Source organism: Hemicordylus capensis, chromosome 6, assembly GCF_027244095.1.
Source record: "Hemicordylus capensis ecotype Gifberg chromosome 6, rHemCap1.1.pri, whole genome shotgun sequence".
Lineage (NCBI taxonomy): Eukaryota > Metazoa > Chordata > Lepidosauria > Squamata > Cordylidae > Hemicordylus > Hemicordylus capensis.
The window spans coordinates 38,004,947-38,023,479 of NC_069662.1; the positions used below are offsets into that span (position 1 = coordinate 38,004,947).

Genomic DNA, 18,533 nt, shown 5'->3' on the forward strand with positions numbered 1-18,533 from the left:
TGACAAATGGGAGAAACTGCAGGGACAGAGATTGTGCAACCACCAGTTGGGACGGTGCTGCTGCTGCTGCTTCGTGTACACAGGAGCAGTGGTGCAGATGTCTTCTGGTTTCTTTACAATTGTGCATCATGTCAATGGAGATCCTTTCCCACTTTTTCACTTCCTTCCTTATGTTTTACTGTTACCTTCCAGATAGAATTTGTTGAAGCCTCTTCCCCACTCAGCAATCAGCACTACCTAGCTGCCCCACTAGGTGACATGTATGGTGCAGAGCATGATCTCGTCCGCTTCAGTCCGGAAGTCGTGGCTACCATGCGGGCAAAGACCCCCATCCAGAATCTCTATCTGACAGGTCAGTGGTTGTTTTCTTCCTCTTCCCCTCACCCACGTTACATGCTTTGAGGAGATAACAGTAGGCAAAGAGGAGTCTGTATTCCAGTTATTGCTTCACTGGAGTTCCTCTCTGTGTGAACAGTGCAGGAGCTCGAAGGCAAGAAGTTGAGGCAAACTCAAGCCCAGGTTCAGACAGGTCCCCCCACCCAGCAAACCAGAAGTGAACCCAAACCTAGAATCTCCATTGCTTTGAACTGGAACCAAACCCCAAATGCCACAAAAAAGTGGTAAACTCTTCAAAAGATGGAATGACCAGACACTCAGCTTTCAATTGCAGGGTTAATTTTTTTTTTATTATAATGCATGGATTTTGTTTGCAATTTTTCAAATTCAACAATAGTTTGAATTTTTTTAGAACCCTTCGTGTTAAATGGTTATCACTGTATCCCTTTTGTTTTATTAACGGAAGAGTTAATAAAATATTTTTGTTTTATTAACGGAAGAGTTCAGTAGTCTGCAAGAAATGTACCCGCCACCCACCTGGCCACTGATGGGGGATTGGCTCGACGGAAGCCGGCTGAGTGGTGGAGCCGATCTCCCGCCAAAGGGCGTACAGGGCAGTGCACTGCTGCTCAGGGATTCTTTTAGAGGCTGTTCTCACAAGCAGCCTAGCCCAGGCTAGGGCAGTCTAGGCTGCTCATGTGGAACGCTGGGATCTGCACAGATCGCGGCACTCCCGCCCAGCCTCACCCCACTTCCTAGCCCGGCTCTTAGCTGAGCTTAAGGGAGTGAGCACTCCCTTAATCCAGCGGCCAGGATCATGTGTGTCCTCAGGCAGCCCAAAGAGACACAGAGACAGGCGCCTAGAGTGCCCTTCTGATGGGGGAATCCCCCAAGGCACTGCGCTCATTGTGTGGTGCCTTGTAGGATATCTGGAGGCTGGGGAAATGAGTCCCGGCCTCTGTTGATCCGCGCTGCTGGGAGCAATGTGGATAGTGATCTTCACTGCTTCTGGCGGCGCGGATCATGTGGGCACATAGCTCGCACACTGAAGACATGATGACTGAGCATCTGGGGGGAGGTAAGTTGAACCCTGATCGTGTGAACAACCTCGTGTGAGCAACCTACCAAACCCTGATCGTGTGAACCCTGATCGTGTGAACAACCTACCAAACCACCTTTTAAAGTTAGTATCTGAACCCAAACAGGTCCAGTAAATTTTAAATTCACTGGTCCTGTTCAGATTCAGTTTTTAAAACTGTTGACTCAGAGTTGAACTCACATTTTTAATTGGGGCCAAACTCTTCCGTCAGGCAGGTGAGGCAATTGCTTCAACTGGGGGCAGTGACAAGCACCACTGCCACTGGTACCACCCCACTTTAGTGCCCACCACTGCCACCGATTCTCTCCTCCCCACCCCACTGAAGCGTGCCTCCTCTCTCTTTCCTTCCGCCCCTGTCCTGTCTCCACTCTCCTCAAAGAGGAAATGGAAGAGTGAAGATAGCTGGACTAGAGTGTCTCTTGACTACTCACTTCTCCAGTTCTTCTTCCGAGACCGAGGAGCCGGCCACTGCTGTAGCAGCAGGGGTGTGTTGGGTGGTGCCTGTGCAGAGTGTACCTCTACAGCACGGGAGAGAGGGGGAGAAAGAGGTGAAGCACTCTCCAGTTTGGGGAACAGGGTGGCATCCTTGAACCACCCCTGCTTCTTAATGGTTAGACTCACTATTCAAAAGGACGAAGTAAAAGTGAAGCTGTTTTCTGTGTGAACACAATCCCAGCCATGCATTTTCTTCCCAACAATGCAGGTCAGGATGTCTTCAGCTGCGGTCTAGCAGGAGCTCTGAATGGGGGCTTGATTTGTGCCTCAGCTGTGCTCGGACGTGTTGTCTACATAGATCTGGTACTCCTGAAAAGAAAGCTGAAGAGATCTAACCACAAGAAAGAGGCCTAGTGCTGCCCGCCACAGTCATCCTCTCGGAGAGTAAACAATGGACTGTGATTTGGTCCCTTTGCTAAGTTTGTGTGAAAAGAGAATGGGCATGGAGTGACAGTGGTGAACAACATTTCCTCCCCACCCAAGATTTAGAAAACATTCCCACCTCCCCGCCTTGCCATTTTCTGGATTTGCTGAAACTTAGGGTGTACCTGAACCACCGGTGATGCTAGAAGACGCATTTGGGCCAAACGTGGTGGTTTCAAAAGCTGAGTGTTCCTCCGAAAATCCTGACAGTCAAACAAAGCTTGGCTCTGAGAGATTTGAGAGAAGAGCACGCTGGCAACTGCAGTGGCTTCACAGGAGGCTTTGGGATCCATCTAACCGCTGTGTGTGGAACACAGGAAGCTGCCCTATAATGAGTCAGACCATTGGTCTATCTAGCTCAGTATTGTCTGCACAGATTGGCAGCGGCTTCTCCAAGATTGCAGGCAGGAGTCTCTCTCAGCCCTATCTTGGAGAAGCCAGGGAGAGAACTTGGAACCTTCTGCTCTTCCCAGAGCGGCTCCATCCCCTAAGGGGAATATCTTACAGTGCTCACACTTCGTCTCCCTTTCGTATGCAACCAGAATGGATCCTGCTTAGCTTAAGGGGACAAGTCATGGTTTCTACGTGGACACCGCTTGCTATGTGGCCATGCTTGCTATGTGGACACCCCAGTGCCATTTCGAACATTGGGTGTAAGGTTTGGCCTTGCAGTAGGACTTGAGTCAAAACCACCTGAACCAAAATTGTGGGGGAGCACCGGGCAGGAGGTAAATGCAATAAATACATAAATTAAACGTTCTGTTCCTTATTTCATTATTTAGCACACTTATACACCAAAACGTGTATTTCAAGGCAGCAGTTTACACAAAAGTAAAATTCAAAAGGCACAGAAAGGTAAAACAATCAAGACCATTAAAAACAATACACATTTTAAATTTAATTTCAGTTAACCAAAGGCCTGGTTAAACGGGTGCATCTTGAGAGGGATCCTTTAAAAAAAAAAAAAAAAAAGCTGCCCAGTATGCTGAAGCTCTAATTCCAACGGAGTATGTTCCAAAGCCTCAGAGTCACTATAGAGAAACCAGACGAGTTGGTGGCAACTGTAGGTGGGCCTCCCTGGACAATACTAGTAAGCAGTGGGCCTTATGGAAAAGGTGGGGCTCTTAAATACCCTGGGCCCAAACCACTTAGGGTTTTATATGGAATTACTGGAACTTTGTATTTTGCCCAGAATCATATCAGCATCCAGTTCAATTCCTTTAAGGTGGGAGTAAAGAAATACTACAGTCTCTTAGGGCCACCCTTAGACCAGTACAGCTGCTGCACTTTGAACCAATTTCTTCCAAACTAATCTGTTGTCATTCTGAGTTTGAAGCCTCACATTCTTACAATTGCATTTTGTTTTGTTCTACATATTTTCATTATATTTTTACATGTATATTCCTCCAAGGAGCCCAGAGCAATATACATGGTTTCTTTTTTATTTTCACAACAACCCTGCGAGGTAGGTTAGGCTGACAGATCAGCCCAGAGTCACCCAGTGAGTTTCATGGCTGAATGGGGATTTGAACTTGGATCGCCCTGGTCCTAGTGCAGCACTCTAACCACTAACAGACAGCCTGTCCACTCCATCATAAAAGGCCAATGTGAAATTCTTTTCCCAGGAACAGATTGATCCTTGGCATGATCCCAGTGTATTCACACAACTAGGATATGTGCCTATGCAGGAGACCATTCGGGAAGATTCCACAAGCTTTGCACAGCGCTTCTGACTCTGCCCACAGCACACATGTGTCCGTCAACATAGGGCTGCTCTCCTCGGTTCCTTTCCAACCCGTATGGACGCCTCAGAAGGTGCTTCGGCTGGGGTTCGCCGCCTCAGCCTTCCAGATTTGTGAGAGAACAGTCCGTCTTTTCTTGGTCTGTTTAATATCTTTCTTGTGTTGCTGGTTTGTTCTTGATGACCGACAGAAAGAAAAATGAATGGGAGGTGTGTAAAATGTAACACCGCTTTCCCCTCTTTGGACCGTCACTCCTTATGTCTCCTCTGCCTCTCCGAGGCACATTTATTTATTTATTATTTATTTATATCGATTTATATACCGCCCTTCCAAAATGGCTCAGGGTGGTTTACAATGGGATGAAAACAAAACCAGCTAACAATTTTTTAAAAAAATTATATTTTACATTTTATATCCCACTCTTTCTCCAAGGAGCCCAGAGCGGAGTACTACATACTTAGGTTTCTCCTCACAACCACCCTGTGAAGTAGGTTAGGCTGAGAGAGAAGTGACTGGCCCAGAGTCACTCAGCTAATATCATGGCTGAATGGGGATTTGAACTCTAGTCTCCCCGGTCCTAGTCCAGCACTCTAACCACTACACCACGCTGGCTGGTGCGTGGTGTATAGTTTAAACCAAAACTATAAAACCAGAATAAAATCAATTAAACATTGAAACAACTAAAAACCCTGGAAAACCAGGGCAACCATTTAAAACAAATTAAAATATGTTTGATCTAAGATCGTAAATAAACAACTAACTAACTAACAAATTAAAACAGTTTACAGTAGTTTAAAAACCCTGGAAGTCCAGGCCAAACAAATAGGTTTTAAGGGCTCTCCTGAAATATAGTAATGAACTCAAATTACGGATTTCTGCCGGGAGTGCATTCCACAGCCCAGGAGCAGCTACAGAGAAGGCCCGCCTCTGAGTCGCCACCAGACGAACCGGTGTAACTGGAGACGAACCTCCTCAGATGATCTTAACGTGCGGTGGGGATCATGCAGAAGAAGGCACTCTCTAAGATAACACTGAAAACTGAAATATTTATACAGAACACTGAAAATTGAAATATTTGCTTAGAATTTCCCAAACAAACTCATGTGACTCTCTTTAACAACCCAGTGAGGAGTTAAGTAAGTTGGCTACAAAACAGCTATATAAGTCAAATCCACAGGCTTGTGGGAGCTTTTAAGAACATCTCAAGTTACCCAGCATCATTCTCTTAATTAACATACAAAATGTGCAACAAAGCTGATGTGAGAGCTAAGCTCTATATAACTGCATCCATATTTTTGCATTGATCCTGTAACCACGACAGACAATAATATTGCTTAGGAAACCACAAGGAAGGTGATACATTGCTAACCAGAAGGAAGATCACTTTTCCTGCCAATACAGCTATAATGAGAATTAGGCACTTGGCCAAGAGCAGGAATGAGAAGGAGCTTCATACATCTGGTTGAGGTCATCGTTCCAAATGAGGTGCGCAAAAATTCCCTGAGAAATTTTGTTGGTCTTATAGAAACCCACTTGGCTTCCCTTGGACATTCTCAGATCTTTCACCTTGGGAAGAACCTGGCAGCAACGAATGTGCAAAATATGCACATGCCAGTTTGTGATCTCAGGTTATTGTTGCTGGTTGTTCTTCATTCCCTGATCAGCAATCATGGGCAAAGTCCATTAGCTCAACCTGTAGCTGGCTTACGTGAGGGAACAGCTGGCAGGCATTGTGTTCATTACCATTCAGTGAACTTCTTGGTGCTCCTAAAGACAGATTGAGGTTGCTCTCTCAAACTGCACTCATAAAACAAAGGCAAAGAGCCATGGGTAATCCTGGAGGAGTTATTGAGCTTTCTGTCCTTTATGTACCAGAGACCATTCCCATCAGGCTGATAATCGGCACCAAAGTGCTGCAGACTCTACTGGATGGTTTTTCATTAGATCCAACCTAAAGAAAAAATTGTCCAACAAACTAATACAACCCAATCCAAAACAAGGGTGTCTGATAAACCAATACAATTTAATCTGATACAAGGATGTTGGATACAATACCAAGGGTATATTGGAGTGCACGAGTGTGGTGGTGGTGTGGTTTACCAGAAAACTGAGCAGCAGGGTGCCTCTTCTCTCTTCTTATAGACCTCATATGGTAAGCCTCTCAACCCCCGCTGATGCATTGAGCTGATCTGATATATTGGGTCAATTCAATGCATGCAGGCCCCCTGTGCATTGCCAACCTGATGCACATAATAGGGACTGGATCAGATCCCATCCTCCCTTTTTCTCCGGGCATAGCCCTATCCCTCATGTTGATTCAGTCCCTTAATATTCATTCATTCATTCATTCATTCATTCAATTTTTTAATACTGCCCTTCCAAGCTGGCTCAGGGCGGTTTACAATTAAAAAAAATATCTCAGTGAATAGTGCTAGAGCTCAAAACTGCTTAGAAGTTATGCCCTTTGACCTGGAAGTCCTGATACCAGATGCGTGCAAGCAACGTATCAGCCTGGTGCCATGCTGGGGTAGGCATACCTGAGCCTTACAAACAAGAGCGTTAGCGATTTGTTATGAACAAACGCATATAATGAGGCTTTCTTGTGTATTTAAATAAGCTGAATAAGGCAAAATATAACAGAGTTTTAAAATTAAAAGCAGGGTGGAGAGAGTGGGCCCCAAACCACAGTAGGAATTGGGGTCGTGCCATGATGATCAAGCTTTGTTGCCAGTATGCTTAGGAGAGACAAATAAAACTATTTATTCACACGACACTGAAGTAACTTGTGAAAAAACACTATCACAGTATGTAGTGAGGGTCAATAGCTTAGATCAGAGGTTCTCAGACTGTGGCCTGCGGACCACCAGGGGTTCACGAGCTCCATCCAGCTTGCCTGTAGAAAGGTTGCAGAAAAGAGTTGAGAAAATCTGTAATTTTGTATTTTCTTTTCACCATTTTGGTCTATTATGATTTTATGTGTTATGTGTTTTTATTGTATGTTTTAATCCTCTGTTGTGAGCCGCCCAGAGAACAAGTTGTTATGGGGCGGCTAACAAAGTTGTTTATTATTATTTCTCTATATATAGAATTCTCTTAGATGTACCCATTGCTAATCCCATGTGTGGCAGCTCTCATGAGAGTTCGCGAGCAAGGGGAGGGGGAGAGGAAAGTGACGGTGGTAGGCAACATAAGGCTAACCAATGGGCCAGCAAATGGGAGGGCGGGGAATGAAAACAGCAGCGGTGGCAGGGGGGAGATAAAGTAAAAGCAGCAGCGGTGGGGAGAGAAAGCGAAAGCAGCAGCAGTGGGATGGGGAGAGAAAGCGGCGGCCAGGGGTGGGAGAGAAATCAGTGGGCAGCCGGAAAAAAACAGCTGGCCAGGTGGCCGGCCAGAGAGAACAAACATTGGAGGGGGGAAGAGGAGGGGGGAGGGCTGAGAATGAGGCCAAGAACAAGGGAGAACTAGAGGCGCAAGTGCTCTGTGCATGGGCCAGCTAGTTATTATTAATTTGCCCTGAACATGAACCTTATTAACAGGCTATGTTCAACACTCATACGATCTGTGTACAGTGTACAAAGGTAAAGATCTGTGCAGAGGTCCAGTTATTCACATAGTATGCTTAACACAGGTACAGCAGTCCACTTATGATCTGTACCAAGCATATTAGGGGGCCTATATCTAAGTTCAGTTTTAAAATCAGTGCAGGTACAATTATTCATACAAAAACAGCAGGGCTGCTCAACCTTGGCTGTTTTTTTTCTACTAAATGTAAAGTTGTGCCATTGAGTCAGTGTCAACTCCTGGTGACCACAGAGCTTTGTGGTTGTCCTTGGCAAAATACAGGAGGGGTTTACCATTGCCATCTCCCACACAGTATGAGATAATGCCTTTCAGAATCTCCATACATCGTTGCTGCCCAATATAGGTGTTTCCCATACTCTGGGAAACATAAAAAATGGCCATAGCCATAAATGGCCATTTCCCCATAGTCTGGGAAACATACCAGCGGGGATTTGAACTGGTAATCTCTGGGGCTTGCTAGTCAAGTCATTTCCCCACTGCGCCATTAGGTGGCTACAACTCCCATAATCCCCAGCCACAGTGGCCAATAGCCAGGGATTATGGGAGTTGTAGGCCAACATCTCCAGCAGGGCCAAAGTTGAGCAGCCCTGGTGTAAATAAATCTGAACACAGATATAACATAATAAGGATATTCACACAACCAGAGGTAGGGCAGGTGGGCGGGGAAGGCTGAACAAAATTTACCTCCCCGCCACCGCCTGGCTTGGCTGCACACACAAGCAGTTGTCCCAGGAGCTGCACGGCTTTTTGGAGTCCAGGACTCCAACACTGCACAATGAGTGTGGTGTATTGGGGGATTCCCCCATGGGACCGGCACTCCCCCATGAGATGGGCACTGCAAGCAATCTGAGCAGTCACACGATTGCAGAACCAGCGTTAAGAGCACACTCGCCTCGCCTTTGTTTTGAATTTGTGTACACACACACTCTCTCTTTTATTTGTAGAACAACAACAACAAAAAGTTTATTAAGTAGTCTGCTAAGACCCTGAGCAATTTTCAAGTAGTCCATGAAAATGAAAAAGTTCGGGAGTCTATGTCTTAAACAGCCTTAAAAAAAAAAGAAAAGAAAAAGACATTTTCATGCAACATAGGTCTGTTAGTAGCCAATTAGTCATAATAGCTAAATAGAACTTCCATGTCCAATAGCAGTACACCTCTGAATGCCAGTTGCTGGGGACAAAGAATGGGGGAAAGCCATCATCTTCATGCTTGCTTGTGAGCTTTCTAGAAGCACCTTGAAGACTCCTCTTGGGAACTGGATGCTGGGCTAGTTTGATCTTGGCCTGCTCTATCAAGGCTGTTTTTAAGGTATTCTCAGTGTTCTCCGGAAATAACCGGGATAAACTGATGGCTCTTCAGACATTAGGCTTGGGCACTAATGCAGGGGGTCGGAAGAAATCCAGGGAAGAGATACCATCCATAGCAATATTGTCATAGGCAGGAGGCTGGCCCACAGGAGCAGGATACGGCTTCCATGCAACCTAGAGAAAATGATATTAATCATACAAAATGCTACACTACCACTTTCCCCCACCAACACCTCCAGTATGCATATTTGCTCTGCCCAGGTATTGGGAATTCCTGGGAAGGGAGAGTTTCCTAGCGGCTGAGGACAAAATGATTGTAAACAGGTCTGCTTGCAGGTCTCCTTAGAGCAGGGTTTCTTAACCTTGGGCCCCTAGATGTTGTTGGACTACAACTCCCATCATCCCCAGCCACAAAGGCCATGTCTGGGGATTCTGGGAGTTGTAGTCCAACAAGATCTGGGGGCCCAAGGTTAAGAAACCCTGCCTTAGAGCATGGTGTGTGTCTAAGCAGGAGATGCCCACATGATTAAAATCTTGATTAATGATCCATCTGCTCAAAATGTTTCTGTGCTGCCTTTCAGCCAGCTTACACATCAAAGAATAATAATAGTTATGGCTTCTGGCAGACTGTCATAAGGACAGCTCTGCTGGATCAGGCCCAAGCAGCGGCAGAGCCACCATCGCATGGAGGGGTTCAAAGAACTCGGGCTGCCATGCTCCAGGGGCTGCGCCTGGTGGCCCCGCCATGCCCCCTACGTCTGACCTCAGATGCAGGGCGCATGGCCCAATTAGCAAATGGGGCCCTGTGCCCCGTTTGGAAGTAAAATCCAGCCAGCGCCGCATTTGCTGGGATGGCTTCTCCTTGCTTGCAAAGGCAGGGAGAGGTGTTCCCAGCTAGGCTGGGAGCCCAGCACTGGCTGAAACCTCTCAAAAAAGGAGCCACCTTAGCCTACAAGGAATATGGTTTTAAAGCAGATGTTCCCAACATAGGTCCCAGGATGCTGTTGGACTACAACTCCCATCGTCTCCAGCCACAATGGCCTTTGGGATGATGGGAGATGTAGTTAGCAACATCTGGGGACCCAAGGCTGGAGAGTGCTGCTGTGTTGCCTCAACATCAGTAAACATGGGCTAGCAACATTTTACATCTTTTAGGCAAAAAGACTGCACACTTCAAATACGTGATGATGAAATGACCAGAACCAGCCTTTGGCCATTTTAGCTGGGAATGGTGGGAATTTTAGTCCGACAACAGCTGGGGACCCAGGTTGGGGAACCCCTGTTGGTGTCCTGTTTTTTTCTTGACCTTTTCACACATCGGAACTTAAACAGCGTTGCATTCTCACTCGAGAGGATCCTAAACGTCTTTTGGGCTACTGGAAGAAGCACACCCACTGGCCTTACCTCAGAATAGGGTGGAGGGTCTGTGAACGGCTCCGGTGATGGAGCAGAAGGTGCAGGTGGTACAAAGGCTGGTGGTGGGATGGGGAGATCTCTTCTAGGTTCTTCTGGGAGGCTCTCCCCGGCATCCTTGCAGCACCGGTAGCAAAAGGAGCAGATGCCTGCTAAGAAGCCCACACCAACTAATACAAAAATGGTAATTCCCACAGATCTGGGAAGAGACAAAGAAAAGAGAGTCCTGTAGGAGACAAGGGCTCTCTAAGGCCCCTCAACAGTCCCCTGAGGTACTCTCTACCAGAGGCGTAACTATAGGGGGGGCACATGCCCTGGGCGCCATCTTTTCTGGTCACGTGGGGGGCGCCGCCATGACAAAAAAAAATTATTTAATTTTTAAAATTTTTTTTGTTAATACAAATGTTTCCTGCTCAGTGCAGCAGCGCTGCAGCAGTCAAGGGAGCGCATCGGCGCCCCCTCCCCCACGAGCGGTCCCTTCCGCGCCGCCCACGCCCCCCCCATTGCTTTGCTGGCACCTGGCGGCCAGTCAGTGGCCTGGCTTGGTGGCGGGAGCTTGTGAGGAAAAACCCAAGTATAATGTAGTATGTTGGGGGCGCGGGGGGGGGGGGGTGCGGGGGGCGCCATTTCAATGCTCGCCCCGGGCGCCGTTTTCCCTAGTTACGCCTCTGCTCTCTACTTTTGACCATGCTGCTAAAACACAACGAGGTCATTTACTCAATCAAAAACAACAGTGCTCTACCTGGGTTTGGGGGCTGTGCGTGCTCCCAATTTTTGGTTGTGTGGTGGAAGCAAGGTAGGAGGGAAAACTGCCCAGGCATTTTCAAATACATAATTTTTGTTTCCTGCTTGGTTTTGTTTCCCCCTTTTCACCAACTAGGGCTGACTGAAAGTTGAAATGGAACTCAGCTGGGGGAGGTGAACGAAACGAAAAGCAGTGCTGGTTCCGCTAAACAGTAAAAAGCAAATGTTTTCTGCATTGATTTTGTCATATATCCTTAACCTGATGGATGGGAAGGGAAATGTTGCTCCTTCCTGTTTAGTTGGGAAACTAGAACTTAAAGGCAGGAAATGACACCTATTAGCCACATAAAATAATGTGAAGTGAATAAAGGCACTTCAGTTATAGCCAGCCGATAGGTGTCATTTCCTGCTTTTAAATTCTGGCCCTCAGCTGATCAGGAAGAAGTGAGTGATAAAAGCTTATGCAATCATAAGGCAGCAGAAAAACAGATGGAGCAAAAGGCAATAATTTCAGTTTAAAAATGTTTGCTGAAATGACATAATCTTTGCTGCCCATCTGAAAGCGGGCTGTGATGGGGCCGGGCCTAGCTGGCTGGGAAGGCTCTTCCAAATTTTGGGCCAAGTGAGAAAGGCTCTCCTTGCGTTTCCATCCACCACACGTCTGACTGCAGGAGAACCTGGAGGAAAGTCTCTGAGAAAGTTAGCATTCTTGGGCAGGTCCATATGAGGTGAGGTAATTCTAAAATATATTGGCTGACATACAGTGCCAGGATGCACCAATGCAGAAAAAGAGCAGCCTAACAGAATGTCCCAGCTAACTGCATCGGTGATGGGAGCAAGTGATTAGGGATGTGCAAACAAGTTTGAAACCAAATGAGTTCAAAGTCAAAATGATTTGGTTCAAAGGCTCAGGGTTGAGCCAAACTACCCCCAGTATGGCTCGACCCTGGACTGAACACACACACACACACACACACACACACACACACACCCAGCCAGTTTGGAGGGGATCGTGAATGGGTTTTTAAAAAAATTTAAATTTAAACTTATCCCCTTGGGGAGGGGTTCTCTGAGGCAGCAGCGGGGGGGGGGGGGTCCACGGAGATTCCCCTCTCCCCCTGCCAGCCTACTCGCCTTCAAAAACGTCCCCATCCGGCCGTTCTTCAGCCCATTCGGGCCTTTCCCCCACTGGCGCAGCAGCCATTTTGGAGGCCGCCACGCCTGCACAATGGGCCTCTGCGTGGCCTGGGCATGATCACAAAGTTTTGTTTGCAGAATTTTTGTTTGAGGGGGTGCCAGACCGAACTGGCCCGGTTTTGTTTGGATCCGATTCAGACTAGAACCGAACCAGACCAGCCAGTTCCATACACACCTCTAGAATTGGCCAGCATTTACACCCTCCCCTTCCACAAGAAGCCCTCTGCGCCACCCTCTGTGTCACCTTGAGGCTGTACAAATCCCAATGACATATTTTTGGGTGGCACAGAGTAAAAAATGGCCGCTTCCCTACTGCATCAGAGCATTTAGTTGAGAGATTCTGTTAGGCTGTTCTCTCGTTGCTCTAGTGCACAGAGGTAGAGCTATCAGTGTTCCTAGGTATCCTTGGAACATGAGCCACCTGGCATCTGCGGACAGCCTCACCCATCCCTCCCCCCATCCCACCAGCCAGTGCTGTTTTTGCCCTGCTGGCTGGCCACTCCTACTGCTGCCACTCGCCTCTTGCCTACCTTGGTCCTTCCTGAGTTCAATGGGCCTGTTGGAGCCTGCCTGTAGTGGAAGAAGTGAAGGTGCCCTGTGTCTGCGTCAGGGCACATGTGCGCCCTCCATTTCCAGCCAGCTGCCCGGCCTCTCAGAAGCAGGAAGGCCACTCAGGGCCTTTCTGCTTCCAACTAGCAGCGGGATCGACAGCAGCAGTGGGTGGCAGGAGCGGCAGCAAGGTGTTGCCATGAGTGAGCGGGGAAGTAGTTCCCGCCACAGGGGGCACCTGTGTTCAATGCATGAACACAGACCTTTTGTGCCATCACTACATCACTGCTGGTGCATCCTTGGGCCTTAAATAATGTCAGTGGGAAAAGCAAGAGGGCAGTACCACAGAACAGGAAGGGTAGGGAACAGAACAAGAACTCTCTAGGAACAGGAGGGGCGGGGGGACCACTAACAGTCCCAAAACGTTTTGAGACAAAACTCTTCTTCAAGGGATAGGACAGAAATATTGTACAACAACCACAGTCTTGCAGGAGGCTTTAGTTCTTTTGGGAAGAGTTTTCTGAAGAATACTTCTGGCCTATCCCCCGAAGAAGTATCTCACCTAGAAATAAATTGGGACTGCTAGTGGATAGATAGATAGATTAGATTAGATTAGATTAGATTATATTAGATAGATTAGATTAGATAGATAGATTAGATTAGATTAGATTAGATTAGATAGATATTCCCCCATATCCAGAGTATTACTGCTTTTAAAAGAAAGAAATAGATGAGAAAAAGCAATCCTATCAAAATTAAAAGGACTGTCGGGCTTCCCTACCCTCCTCCGAGAAACAGGGTTTTTCACCCAGTCAAACAGTGGTTTGCCGAGAAAGACAGAGGGCTCCAGTTGCCTGGACAGACCCAGCAATTCCCTTGCAGAAGCCAGGAAGGGCGGGCAACAGCTGTTGGGGGATGGGCAGGTGCAGCCCAAGAGGCAGCAGAGCGGTGGAGATGCCACGATGATGATGTCGGCCCCACAGCTGCAGCCCTCTGTGGAAATGTTAGTGAAGGGGGTGGAGTTGAAGGGAAAGGGCCCTTGGGAGGCCATGGATTGGGCGGCCCATCTACTTGCCTGGCCAGGGGAGAAGGAGCAAGCTGGAAGTGGGGAGGAATGTCCTAAATGTAGGGTTTTATTTAAGGCAGGGGCTGCCAAAGATGAGATGATCAGCAGGGATGGGGTTTGTTGGTCCAGTGGACTCCCAGAGAGGAGCACGGACCTTTGCTCCCACTGATAGGCGAAGGAGTGGAGTGAATATACTTCCCTCCTCCCCAACTCTGAGGCAATGCCCGTGCCTGTAATTTAGTGTGAGAGGGCGGGAAGGTTAATTGGAGAATTCCTCCTCCCTAAACCCCGACAAGGACAAGTTAGGCATTGAATAATTTTCCTCATCATGTCAGCCATTAAGGATAGTGATATGCCTCTTTTTAACAAAACATGTTCACAATGTGGTTTACATAGCAAAAATATTAAGAAAATTGTTCCCTGGCCCAAAATGGCTTACAGTCCAAAAGGAAACACAAGGGAGACACCAGCAACAGTCACCAAGAAGACTCTGTGCTGGGATGAATAGGGACAGTTTTACACACACACACACACACACACACAATATGAGGCTTTCTTTTTGAAAGGTGCCTCTTTGCCCAGCTAGCAGGGATGATGAGAGCTTCTATGTGCATTTTAAGCCACTTGTCTCCACTGCTAGTGAAGATTCTAATTGGTTTTTATGGCCAATGTTGAGTTTTTGACATCTGTGCACTGCTGGCCATTTTGGAAACCTCAGCAAAATGGTGGCCTAGAAATCTCTGAAAGAAATAAATCTCTGTGGCAGCCTAGCTTAAATTAGTCATATGGTAATGGCTAAAGGAATGGACCAGTCTCAATGTCGGCATTGGCACATATGATCCAGGCCTCCCAACCACCAACGTCTGCCAATGATGCCCAGGGAAGCACCCCCACTCCCTGCCCAGTACATACGGTAACCAATTATCTCCGTCATCAGGAAATGAAAATGGCGTTTTACAGCAGTTCTTGCCCATACACCTTGGATAGAAAGAAACATAAACATCTGAAACATGAGACCATCTCTTAAACCCATCATTTCACCATTACTGAGGACTAAGGTCTGCAGAATTCTGGTGCAACTTATGTGATACATCAGCCATTTTGCCCCCTCTTCCATCCTCTCTGCCTCAGGATATGTTGATGGACACCGACTTGGATGGCTTGAAAGAGGATTGGCCAAGTTCACAGAGGGTAGGGTTATCAACAGAAGTTGGACATAGCTACATGGAACTTCCATGTTCACAGGCACTCTAAATACCAGTTGCTGGGGGCGGGGTGGGGCGGGGCAGGGTGGGGTGGGGCAACAACAGGGAGGGCTGTTACCTTCATACACTGATTGTGGGCTTCCAGAGTCATCTGGTTGACCACTATGGGTTACAGAATGCTGGTGGACCTTTGCTCTGACTCAGCAGGGCTCCTCTTATGTTCTTATATCTCTAGTTTCATCCCACCCCCTGCCAAGAGTATGTAGCCTTGTTGCTATGACAACTGTTGGTTTGCTCATTTTGTCCGTCCAGCCATTTGGATTTGCCTCACCCCGAAGGGGTTTGCCAAGCCTCAGAGTTTGACCCAGAGAGTCAAGGTCTTTCAGCCTTCCCCTCAGGCTGTCCATCCAACTCAAGGAGCTAAATTTTAGGATAAGAAGCTAGCTGCCAAGGGCACAAGCTATTTTCTTTAAAATAGCTCACCCCCAATTTTTACTCCCATTCTAAAGTTTTAATTATTCCCTTTTTGGGGTTCTTGCTGTCTTCATACCCTCCTTTCTCTTTCTGTGAGAGAGTGTGACCAAGTACTAGGCCCATGCACAGATGTGACCTTGCAGTGTCAAGAGCCAAATCATTTTCACCATGCCCCTGGCACCGTGGAGGGGCGTGTGTGGCCACTTGCAGTGCTTACCTCTGTGTAATGCAGTCCTCCACACAGAACCGGGGAGGCTTTTTAAAGGATGTGGCACTGTGGCAAGCCCCAGTGATGTCTTGGAAGACACATGAGGAATACTGGGAAATGTAATTCTTTCCCATGGAACATTCCTCTATGGGGAAAGTGCTGGAAAGGACTACATTTTGCAGCATTGCTCCATGCGTTCCCCACATGGCTTCCAAGACTTCACTGGGGCAAGATGCAAATGATTTAGTTTCAACACATTGAAGCTGATTTGGGCAGATGTGGTGAACACTTATAAGCATACTGAATATATTTTGAACGCACATAGGAAAGGGGCAATAATCCAGGCTGATGGTAGGCTCCATTCCCCCCACCATCAGGAGCCATTCTGACTTCCTACTGAGTCTTAGGGTCTGAACCTTACATACAATGTAACATCTGAATAGGGCTAAAGATGTTGGGAGGTTTCAGTCACAGATATCCCACATGGCAGCTAGTTTGGCTTTGATTCAGTCTTAGAAGAACCTTTCTTATAGGGATGTGCACAAAACAGATTTTGCATTTTGTTTCGAGCTTGAAACAAAAGACAGATGGCCAAAATGTTTCATCAAAATGGCAGTTGACCCAGCTGTCTTGATGGAACAAAACTCAAAATGTTTCAAGTGTTGTGGCCATAGGGAGCAATGGGGAAACTCAAAACACCCCATTGTTCCTCATGGGACACCATTGTTCCTAGGGACACCAAAGTGGGTTGAGTAGTAGTGCATGATGGGTGCTACCTACCATCCAACCCACAAAAGAAATGGGCAAACAGGAGATTTTTAACAAATGTTTAATCTTTCCTCAAATGCCCTATAGGATAGCAAGCCAGTGCCAGAAAACCAATCAGTGAGGGGAAAACAGGCCTCCAAAATGCTCGAAATGTCAAAACATTTTGAATAGAAATGGGGCTGTTTTGTTCCAAGCTCAAAACAGCCAGGCCCTTTATTTAAAGGGCATTTTGTTTCAAGCTCAAAACATTTGAAACAGCCCGTTTCGAGCTGAGAAATTTCAACATCAAAACATTTTGCAGATCCCTACTTTCTAACAGATCAGTGTTGGAGAGTGGAGAAGAGTCCAAGAAGGAAGCAAGTGCAGAAACTTACGGGTATTGGTCACAATCCTGTGATGAAACCTAGAAAGAGAATTAGATGAAATTAGACAGGGGAAGTGTATACATCAGAAACATTTGCCATCTACTTCCCTACCAGTTGGAAGTTATTAAATAAGGAAGAGGACGGCTTGGGGGTGTGTGGGATGTTTGGATGGGAATTTCTCAACCATTGGGAAAGTTAGATTAGGGAGGAACAGGGTTGAGAAATGTTAGGAGATATTCTAGCATAGACAGGTACACATGAAATTGGATTGGATGCAGCCACAAGTCTAAGATTTCTAAGTGGGTTGCTGGTGAGGTCCCAACAGCGGTTGGTGTGGGTGCCTCCAGGGGGTGGCGAGAGGCACCTTTAAACATAAATTAGTAGGTGCTTACCTCCGCTTTGGCTGCACCTGACTCACCTGCAAGCTGTTGGGACCAGCAACTCGCCACCCAGCACTCTCTGCAGCAAGGGATCAGCTTTGCTATTCACCTGGCCACCAGCTGGGGATTGGCTCCACGGAAGCCAGGTGAGTGGCAGAGCCGATCCCCTGCTGTAGGGAGTTCTGGGTGGCGCGCTGATGCTTGGAGCAGTTTGCAGGTGTGGCCAGACCAAAGATAAGCACCTGCTAATTTATGCTTAAAAGTGCCTCTTGCTGCCCTCGCCCCCCGGTGGTGTCCACACCGGCCACTCTGTGATGTCATAAGGTGGAGTCTGGTGATATCACAAGACTGATAATCCTTGGAAAAATGTGGGGAATCTGATATGAGGAAGGAGCTGAGTGCTAAAAGGATGTAGTCCAAATGCCGGCCAAAACTGGCCTGAGATTAGCTTTGGCCACCCATTTGCCTGAGAAAAAAGCAAATAGCAGAGAAACAGGATCATTTGTGGCAAACTGAAAGGCATTGTATGAAGCTGCCTCGTACTGAGTCAAACTCAGTATTGTCAACACTGACTGGCAGCAGATCTCCCTGGTTTCAAGCAGGGATCTTCCTCAGCCCTACCTGGAGATGTCAGGGATTGAATCTGGGACCTTCTGCATGCACTGCAGGTGCTGTGCCACCGGGGAAACCCTACAAGTTACAAGAATATGGTGATCTACTAAGGTCCAATTTAAATCTGACACCTGGCATGGTAGAAAGAAAACATGTACTTCTGTGTGTGCCGCACAGTGGGTGTCTCTTTTAAACTAGTTTGTTGCAGCTATGTATATGCCCGGGATCCATGGCCCAGGTAGGGACTTCTATGCTGGCTTGCTAATACAGTCATCCCTTGCCAACTGCGGTTTTACCAACTGCGTTTTGAGTATATGCGAATGGGAGATTCACATATATTTGCCAATTGAGATTTGAGTATCTGTGGTTGGTGAGGGTTTTTTTTTTTTAGTGATGGGAGGTTCAGGCAGTTTTGGGGGGTTCAGAGGTTTGATCTGCTCATTCCTCTTGGTGACCCTTGCTGACCTTGCTGTCCCTTATCAATTTAAAATGCTTTTAAGTGATTTTGGGAGGTTCAAAAAAAATTCCAGAGGTTCGATCTGCTCATTCTTCTTGGTGACTCTTGGC

The 18,533-nt window shown here is 47.1% G+C and overlaps 2 protein-coding genes across 2 annotated transcripts in view; one reads left to right on the top strand and one right to left on the bottom strand.

Annotated features, from left to right (window-relative positions):
• LOC128328960 (all-trans-retinol 13,14-reductase-like) overlaps positions 1-3,108 on the top strand; it is a 31,842-nt gene extending 28,734 nt beyond the window's left edge. Inside the window, exons 10-11 of the mRNA XM_053259274.1 lie at positions 193-352; positions 2,139-3,108. Of these exons, the coding sequence (XP_053115249.1) occupies positions 193-352; positions 2,139-2,284 (306 nt within the window). The 3' untranslated portion in view covers positions 2,285-3,108. The remainder of the gene's footprint in view (positions 1-192; positions 353-2,138) is intronic.
• A 5,477-nt stretch (positions 3,109-8,585) lies between these two features.
• LOC128329734 (uncharacterized) lies at positions 8,586-17,390 on the bottom strand. The gene is made up of 5 exons (XM_053261348.1): positions 17,367-17,390; positions 16,984-17,012; positions 14,867-14,932; positions 10,390-10,597; positions 8,586-9,159 (listed from the first exon to the last, which is right to left on the bottom strand). Exons 3-5 carry the CDS (start codon positions 14,926-14,928, stop codon positions 9,034-9,036), a joined length of 396 nt encoding a protein of 131 aa, XP_053117323.1. The 5' UTR covers positions 14,929-14,932; positions 16,984-17,012; positions 17,367-17,390; the 3' UTR covers positions 8,586-9,033.
• Between the last annotated feature and the right edge of the window lie 1,143 nt (positions 17,391-18,533).

Bases quoted from the DNA above. Each gene is read 5' to 3' on its own strand.
- LOC128329734 (XM_053261348.1), bottom strand. From the start codon at position 14,928: ATGGGCAAGAACTGCTGTAAAACGCCATTTTCATTTCCTGATGACGGA. The intron at 10,598-14,866 runs GTATGTACTGGG...GTCTCTTCCCAG, and splicing joins GACGGAGATAATTGGTTACC to ATCTGTGGGAATTACCATTT. The intron at 9,160-10,389 runs GTAAGGCCAGTG...CATTTTCTCTAG, and splicing joins ACCCTCCACCCTATTCTGAG to GTTGCATGGAAGCCGTATCC.